Source organism: Dreissena polymorpha, chromosome 3 (assembly GCF_020536995.1).
Source record: "Dreissena polymorpha isolate Duluth1 chromosome 3, UMN_Dpol_1.0, whole genome shotgun sequence".
NCBI classification, from domain to species: domain Eukaryota; kingdom Metazoa; phylum Mollusca; class Bivalvia; order Myida; family Dreissenidae; genus Dreissena; species Dreissena polymorpha.
This window is the reverse complement of record NC_068357.1, coordinates 113,274,876-113,284,269: the sequence shown is the minus strand read 5'-3', so window position 1 is coordinate 113,284,269 and position 9,394 is coordinate 113,274,876. Positions and strand designations below refer to the sequence as shown.

At 37.8% G+C, this 9,394-nt stretch overlaps 1 protein-coding gene across 1 annotated transcript; it reads left to right on the top strand.

Annotated features, from left to right (window-relative positions):
- The first annotated feature begins 2,200 nt into the window (after window positions 1-2,200).
- On the top strand, window positions 2,201-9,158 carry LOC127871077 (solute carrier family 22 member 6-A-like). The gene is made up of 8 exons (XM_052413728.1): window positions 2,201-2,678; window positions 3,346-3,767; window positions 4,110-4,331; window positions 5,127-5,261; window positions 5,632-5,714; window positions 6,177-6,294; window positions 6,774-6,846; window positions 8,427-9,158. The coding sequence occupies exons 1-8, from the start codon at window positions 2,340-2,342 to the stop codon at window positions 8,589-8,591; spliced, it is 1,557 nt and encodes a 518-aa protein (XP_052269688.1). The 5' UTR covers window positions 2,201-2,339; the 3' UTR covers window positions 8,592-9,158.
- Window positions 9,159-9,394: the final 236 nt, after the last annotated feature.

The following is a 9,394-nucleotide window of genomic DNA, read 5'->3' as shown; positions in this document are numbered from 1 at the left end:
GAGTTACAAGTGCAAAAATGATCATTGAAGGAGATAGGCGGGCGCGGACGTTTTTCCAATCGCGCATCCATTCCAAGACCACCGTCATAGCGTTCGGTGTGGCCGCCTCAGACACCATGCCCAAGTAGCCTGCAGCCTGGTGGTTCCGACCTCCATACGGGCCCAATGGACGACGCGGCGGCGTCTTCCGCATCACTGCCCCACTGTTTCCCGAAGCCTAACGGGGCGCTAGCCATCGTTAGGCCTACGAGTAAGATAACAGCCCGCCCACTCTTTTTGAGTGTTCGTTAATGAATGGGGTGAAAAAAGTTTCAGATTCGCAAAATTTCGTTGTACTTATGATATTTGTGAGAAACAGTAATACTGAATATTTACCGTGCTTTAAAAATCCATTATATGCAGCGCGAAACGATTGATATATGTGGAGAGTAAAATTGTACATAAAAGTTAACAATTTATATAAAAAGAGTTAAAAAAAAGTAATATTTGATTTTTTAAACATGGTTATATCTCTAAAGGTAAAGGCTCTTGTTTGGTCAAAGTTCTTAAATGTAAAATTTCTCATCAAACCTTAATACTTATCTTATATGGACATACGTTTGCATTGTTTTAGTAAAAACATTATTTTCACTTATATATATATAATATATCTGTAACAAGAAACCAACCAGTTTAAATTAACAATTTTAATATTTTATCATCCGTGAAGTGAACTAAGAGATGAACCGCTGAAGAAGTCCGACCTCTGTATCAAACTAGAAATGGCGCGGCAGAGGCCGACGTGAATAACCACGCCGCATGTTTGACCCAGGGGCGCCCCAGGGTTGGTAATGGGGTCATGTATAGTTGAGATTGACCGTATTGTCATAAGAGAAGTTCAGTATCAATTAGAAGTATATCGGTGTAGAAATGAAGAAATTATAGTAAAAGGCAATTTTGGGTGGGCGTGGCCTATGTGGGCGGACGCCCCCAGCGCTGGTAATGGGGCCATACATAGTTGAGATTGGCCGTATTGTCATAAGAGAGGTCCAGTATCAATTTGAAGTAAATCGGTGTGTAAATGAAGAAATTATAGTAAAAGGCAATTTAGGGTGGGCGTGGCCTACGTGGGCGGGGCGCCCCAGGGTTGGTAATGGAGCCATGCATAGTTGAGATTTACTGTATTGTCATAAAAGAGGTTCAGTATCAATTTGAAGTGAATCGGTGTAGAAATGAAGAAATTATAGTAAAAGGCAATTTTGGGTGGGCGTGACCTGTGTGGGCGGGGCGCCCCAGGGTTGGTAATGGGGCCATGCATAGTTGAGATTAATGGTATTGTCATAAGAGAGGTTCAGTATCAATTTGAAATGAATCGGTGTAGAAATGAAGAACTTATAGTAAAAGGCAATTTTGGGTGGGCGTGGCCTATGTGGGCGGGGCGCCCTAGTGTTGGTAATGGGGCCATGCATAGCTGAGATTGACCGTATTGTCATAAGAGAGGTTCAGTATCAATTTGAAGTGAATCGGTGTAGAAATAAAGAAATTATAGTAAAAGGCAATTTTGGGTGGGCGTGGCCTATGTGGGCGGGCGCCCCAGGGTTGGTAATGGGCCATGCATAGTTGAGATTGACCGTATTGTCATAAGAGAGGTTCAGTATCAATTTAAAGACAATCAGTGTAGAAATGGAGAAATTATAGTAAAATAACCTAAAAAAATGTGTAAAAATCTCTGACCAGGCCCCGCCCCAACCCCCATAACTTTTGACTCAGGGGTCAGATCAAAATTCCGAATAGTGCACCGTCTCACATATGCCCATAGCTACCATGTGTGTAAGTTTCAAGGTTCTAGTGCTAATAGTGTAAGAGATAATAGTGGCCAGGACGGACGGATAGACGGCGGAGATAACCACAATATCCCCATGCTTTTCAAAAAGCGTGGAGATAAAAACGTGCACGAAAAACATGTTTTAAATATTTTAAATTCAAACAACGTGGTTCAACATTTAGTTACATTGACTGACAGTTGATGCGTATGTGGAAGCCTTTAGGTTACGACTTTTTGTACGAAATTGTACTACAGATGCACGTGTATGTGGCTTCAATACGTAAGGGTAAAACGTGATATACCAAATACACTTATATAAGTCAACGCATGTCATTGAATACATTTTGTAGTATAAATATTTAGATCCACGGACCATACTTTAAATCCTATCGCGCCGGTGTTCACGGATGAGGCATCCATCTCTTTCAACTTTGAATATGCATAGGTCTATAGTATTTTGTTAAACTAGTAAATCTATTAGTGAACAATTATATTTTTCATTGCCAAGTATCAATATCACATTATATCGATAGTCATGGAGGGTAAAAGCGGTGTAGTAGGTGCAGACAAGATCATTGAAGAGATTGGCGGGTGCGGACGTTTCCAATGGCGCATGTCCGCCCTGATCCATTCCATGAAGACCGTCGTAGCGTTCTGTCTGGTAGCATCTGTCTTAATGTCAAAGAAGCCAGCGGCATGGTGGTGCCGCACGTCATACGACGTTAACGCGACCGGCTCAGTCGGCGACGCGACGGCGTCATGCGCATCGCAGCCCAACGCGACCAACTGTTTTCTGAAGACGTGTCGCCCTCGAAACGTCAGCGGTTGCGAGGCTTACGAGTACGATAACAGCCCGTCCACTCTAGTGACCGAAGTGAGTTCTAAGTTAACTTCGTTCATCTAAGGTCCTTTTGCATAAAATCAGGGCCCTGTCTGACCAAAATTTAATTTGAGTTACAACTCAATTCGCACACAACAAATGCAAGATCAATATTATAAACGGCACTTGAAAGATTAAAACGAAAAAAAAAACTTATCAGACACATTTATGTTGAGTAATTTTACTTCATCAAAAATTGCATATTACATTAAATTTGAAGTAGGATGTTTAATAACATGGGTTCACGTCTAAAATTATCAATTTAAATGACAGCTTTCATCCCGTATTGATATTGAATAAATGAACATTTAATGGATTAATTAAAGCCTTACAAATCCTATTACGATTTTTATATAATTTTTTATTTTTTAAACATGTTGCTGAAATGTGTTTAACATTCTGATATTTCGATTTTTATGAAAATGATCATGCTACCCGAACGGAATTCATATGTAATAATATTTGATAGTGTCTTACGAAATACTATGTTGTAGGTTATGAAATCACATACGTTAATATGTACTAATGTTGCTAGTGACCGTTTGTACTTACCGCACTTATTTGATATGTTTACATAATTCAAATGCACATACAAAAAGTGGATGTAAAGATGTACATATGTATATGCAAAATTATCAATATAATTGGATCCATGTTCTAGTTCGACCTTCTCTGTGACTTGAGCTGGGTACCCAGCACTATCATGTCCATCCAGCTTGGCGGCGTTCTGCTCGGGAATTTCGTCGGCGGTCTATTTGCCGACATGTTTGGAAGGAAACCCGTGCTGTTCGCGTCCATGTTCATACTGACCATATCCAACCTCGTAGGTTACTTGGCGGGGAGTTGGGTACTGATGGCGGCCTCCCGGATGTTCGTTGGTCTAGGCTGTGGTCTCTTCCTGAATACGCAGAATTCCTATCTCTGTGAGTTCACGCTAGCTCAGTACCGCCCTTTGGCCATTGGGTTTCCGTCTTGGCCCATCCAAAACTGCCTGTTCGCGCTGCTAGCCTGGCTTCTGAAAGACTGGCGTTACATTCAGCTCATGGTATCGCTTGCCTGTCTCCCGACGTTCCTTGCTTGGTGGTGAGTGCATTTGCATTTGCACATGGTATCGAAATCACAAAGTATTCATGCGTACGTATAAAAGGCGTAATTTTCTAGTACGTTCTATAGATACTTTGTCCGGCCCATATACCTTAACATTTTGTTTAAATGTCGGAATAAATCTATAACTAAGCCAGGGCTTTGATTGCAAAATGAAAAACAGAAAAAAACGAGGGATGATCCAAATGTTCACTTAACATTTTCCGAATAACTTGGGAGAAATGTACCAACTTTGTATCATCCCTCGTACGCTCGTAGACATGATAATTATGTTATGGCCTAATAGTGATCAACAGTTAAAGAAGTTATTGTGTGGTTTAGGTGGATACCAGAAAGCTTCCGGTGGTACATCGCTCACGACAAACAGCACCAAGCCATGGCTGTCGTGAAGCAGGTGTCAAAATTCAACAAGACGGCACCACGTGACCTGGATCTTCTCCTGACAGCGAGCAAGCAACTCAAACCACCGAATAAGAGCGCATTCTTAGATCTGTTTCGGTCCACGCAACTGCTTAGATTGACTGTTTTGCTGGCAAGTAACTGGTATGTTTTTACGATACTTGGCGGTTCGTGTTCTTCTTTTCATGTGATATAGATAAGAGAATATGATATAAGAGTCTTTGTGTTCTTAGCTTTATTCGAAGAGTTTCGGAATGGTTTCAACTGCGATGATCGCCGAGCCGTGTAGGCCTTTATTAAAACGATCGAAATTATATCTTTAAACTTGCATTAAATATCCAAGATAAGACAATCAAATAGCGTTAAAACTTTGTTGTTAAAAACCAATAGCCGAAACAGATTAAATTAACCCATTTATGCATATCGTCTAGAAAAAAAGCCTTGGCAAACAGCGTAGACCCAGATGAGACGCCGCATGATGCGGCGTCTCACCATGGTCTGCACTGTTTGCTTAAAGGAATTTCCGTAAGAAATATTTTAAATATATAAATAAATTTACTAGACATCCCTAGTTTTGGAAATAAATTGATCCATTTAGAAGGATGAGAGAGTCCACTAAGCATACATGGGTTAAGTGTATCTTAAGTGAATTGAGACATACATGAGGCACGTATAGAACATTTTAAAGTGTTTGTAAGTTTATTTCTGGAAACACATTATACTAGTGATCGTATGTAGTGTACGGGACAAACACTTCATGCAATCAATTTAGAGTTTGCATATAGTATATACATCTAATTACATTACACTACCACATATATCGTCTGTGTACTTGTAAAACAAGCCCATATAGTGTATCTCGTGTATCAACCATCTTGATTGCAACAACAATTTGATTGGATAGACGTGTCATTGTTTATATTGTGATTCTCTGTAAAGGTTCGCCCTAGGCCTGATACAGTATGGCATTAACTACGGTATCCAAGGCCTGTCTGGAAGCATCTACTTGAACATATTCCTCTTTAACCTCGCAACGGTCCCTACTAAATTTGTGACAGTTTGGCTCACCAACAGGTAGGCGTTTGACACTGTCTCATGTACGTACTTGTAGACAGTTATTCTTTCTACATATTTGTATTTTTCGAGTGGAGAAAATCTTTCACATTTAGTTTTGATGTTCTATGTTTATTGTAGTAAGGTAAATAGGTGCAGAATTACTTTGCAGTTTAGGTTCAATCTTATATTTTAACGTCCGTTGCAATGAATTATTTGTAACATATTCGAACCAGGTTAAAAACAACAACACATTTTTATATCAAGTTGTAGCGCCTCGCTTTGGAATACGTGTTTTGAATGGATAACTATGTGATAACGACCATCAATCGCTTATTCGTACTTGCAAACGAAGAAAGTTCCCTTCCAACATTTCATATCGTTCTTTCAGGCTCGGCCGCCGGCTGTCCACCATCGTCATCTTTGTGCTGATCTTCATAGCAGGCCTTGCCTGTGGTATCATACAGAGTATAGGTATTAACCCATTTATACCTAGTGGACTGTCCCATCCTTCTAAATTGGATCATTTTTTTTCAAAAAATTAGGGATGTCTAGTATATTCATTTGTATATTTAGAATATTTCTAACACAAATTCCTTTAAGCAAACAGCGCAGACCCTGATGAGACGCCGCACAATGCGGCGTTTCATCTGGGTCTTAGCTGTTTGCCAAGGTCTTTTTTCAAGACGCTAGGCATAAATGGGTTAACTAGAGGATCAGAAACGGTATTCAAACAGTTCACTATAATTTTTATGATAACAGATTAATATGGCGTTGAGTTCAGAGATAGGATTGCAAACGTGCAAATATAAAATATCTATTATCCAACCTTAGTGAATCACTTGAATATGCCCATACAACTATCTACATTATAATTGCTACAGAATATGTTTTCTTTTTCAGAAGCTCAATAATAGTAATAAAGTTTTTTTTCAGAAACGCCATATAAAGGCGGGTTGACCAACGGTTTTTCAATGGCCGTCTACTTCTGTATCGGGGCCGCATGGGGACCAATTCAAACAATGACCATTGAACTGTATCCCACTGTCATCAGGTGGGTAGAGCTACGCAAAATGGTCTTATATTAATTTGGAATACTTGGCATTTTACATTTACAATTTCTCATGATATCGAGAATTCCGCACGACTGTACACATGACCAGCCCGAGGATGATAACAATATTCATATGAGCCTTGTTCTGAGGAAACAGGGCGTAATGCATGTGTGTAAAGTGTTGTCTAAGGTAAGCCTGTGCAGTCCGCACAGGCTAATCAGGGACGACACTTTCCGCTTTTATGGTATTTTTAGTTTCAAGTAAGTCCCTCCATACCGGTAATCACGTTAAGGCGGAAAGTGTCGTCCCTGATTGGCCTGTGCGGACTGCACAGGCTTACCTGGGACAACACTTTACACACATGAATTAAGCCCTGTTTCTGAGAACAAGACTCATATTCATATGAACATCTTAGTACAAATTACTTTTTATTTAACTAATAACCGACATGCCATCAACATTGTATTATGTTTACTAGGACCAGTGGGTTTGGCTGTCTAAACGTGTTGTCCAGGGTTGGGGCGATGATTGGACCGCAGCTTGTGTTCTTGGTGAGGTCATAGATTGCTTCTTTAGTATACATTCATCTCCATGGTCAAGCCATAGTAATCCTTCGTGTCAGTGGATGTTTCATTAACGATCTATTGATCATGTTTGGATGCATTGCAGAATGCCATTTTATAATTTTAAAATTCATCCTCCAATTTGACATTTAGACTAACCATTAAATGTTAAAACGTCGATTTTCTGCAGAGCCTAATAGATTGGATATACATGTAGTTCGCTTGTCGTGTTTTTTTTCAACATCACGTCATCAAGTCAATACTGAATAATGAAGCTTGACAAAATATATTTTCTGTCTCTTTTTGTCCAATGTACTTTAAATGATACAATAAGATTAACATGAATTACTTTTGTCATCTGACATAATCTCCAGACTTCTTTATTATCTCCATGCTTCGACTCATAAATCTCTTTATATAAAAAGAGGTGTGTAAGTATTGATTATACAAGGGACTTCATGAGACTTCGTTAAAAAGTTTTGCATTTTTACGTTCATCAAACAATGCTCTAAATTGATAAATTTAAAAATCTAATGAGCTACAGTATAATACATAAACATATATATAGAATTTAAGAAAGAAAACAAAATACCAAAAGTTTCCGCCACTAGCGCTCGATCCACTGACTTTTTGATTAAAAGAGACACGCCTACAACCACTTGGCCATCTGGACTGTCACTTTACTATAAACATTGTATACCTTATGTATACGTATTGTCTTAAAATGTAACGAAAATAACAGAAGCACTCCAATTGATTAAATGTAACGCTGTATAATTAAATCAATTAATGAGCCGTTCTCTGTGAAAAGGGGATTTAATGCATGTGCGTAAAGTGTCGTCACAGATTAGCCTGTGCAGTCCGCAAAGGCAAAGCATAGACGACTCTTTCTCGACTAATTTCTAATAACGATTACTCTTAAACGAATATGTATTTTCATGACGAGTCTATTTCATTAGTCTTATTAGGCTCTCTCATATAAAGTGTCTTATTTTTTCAATATGTGACAATATTATATTATTTTGATTAATATATATAGAAGTCCATTAAACAGCAAAGCATGTGAAATTTAACTAAATGATGTTATATTAATTTTTAAGTTCATGATTGAGGATTGGCATCAAATAATACAAATAGCAGACATTACACTGTTACTTTCAACTTATATCTTTATCAGACTTTTCGTTTCCAGTTAATTGAATCGGCGTATGTATTTGTTTAAAGCTGTTTGAGAACTTATACCTGCATAGGTATAAACAATTTGCAATAAAAAGGAACTAAAACGTTTAAATGCGCATGTCATGATTATTGTACATCTTGTAGTTAATACACAATTAATAATAAATATGGTTAGAATGCACTCAATGTCTAAAATCGAATCTAACAAAAACTGATTTTGATACATAAATTTTGACAAACTCAATACAAAGTGCATACGAGGTCTTTGGAACTATACTTGATTTGTGTTAAATCTAGTTAAAAAAATCACTCACACAAAATATATTTTTTACAATTCATTACAATCTGGTGACCGTTTTTGCAAGAGCGTTTATGTGCTCTATATTCAGGATAAGTTTGCTCCGGGACTACTTTATTACTGGTGCGCAGGAATATCGGTCGTATGTGTGATATGTCAGCTATTCCTACCCGAGACTAAGAACGCTGCGTTAAACGACAACATGGACTATCTAAAGGAGAAGGGTGCTGGTAAAGCGAAGAACAATCCTATTTGAAGTTGGTGAAATGCGCATTTTCGAATGTCATACCAAATAAGTTCGTTGGTTGTGTTTGGATTATATTTTTATAAAACTATGTATATAATATACATTAAATATATTCCCTTTCTTATTGCTTCTACCCATCAAGAAATACTTTTGTTAATAATTGTTGTTTCGATGTCTCATGTAGTTACTGTTGAAACGTCAAATAAGTATATAAAAAAAACACACAATCCTGACTTCAGTATGCAACACCCAGATGGCACTGTGCCAGACAGGATTTTATGAAAATTTTATTTGGATTTACTTTCTAGCGTTTTAATATAATGGTTTTCGTTTTTAAGACATGTTCCTTGTTGTATTCGCTTTGTATTCATAGCATTGTTCATGCATTCTTTATGGATTGTTTTAAGTGTAATAATTGTTTGGTGTATACGGGTCCGGGTCAAGCAAAAATCAACCCGATTCAAGTTTTTGTTTCGGGGATAATTTGTATTGGAAGTATTATATCTAGACCAAACATGAAATTATGAACACTTGGTGTAGACTTGATCACATAAATCTACAAATGCGAGCATGTTTTTTTAGGCCAGCATTTTTTTTAATTTGTTTTACGGGAAATTTTTCAAAATAATTGAGTCGGGGGGGGGGGATAAATAAAAATTAAAATTAAAGCATGAAAAGTGAGCAGTCTACCAAAAAAAAACTGTCTGAACCAATTATTTATTTTATTTTAGAAAATTTAAAATTCAGCCAATTTAACCTTATGTATACTTGCATTAACCTTTAAAGGGATCTTTTCACGCTTTGGTAAATTG

Bases quoted from the DNA above. Each gene is read 5' to 3' on its own strand.
- LOC127871077 (XM_052413728.1), top strand. From the start codon at position 2,340: ATGGAGGGTAAAAGCGGTGTAGTAGGTGCAGACAAGATCATTGAAGAG. The intron at 3,768-4,109 runs GTGAGTGCATTT...TGTGTGGTTTAG, and splicing joins CCGACGTTCCTTGCTTGGTG to GTGGATACCAGAAAGCTTCC. The intron at 6,295-6,773 runs GTGGGTAGAGCT...TATGTTTACTAG, and splicing joins CTGTATCCCACTGTCATCAG to GACCAGTGGGTTTGGCTGTC.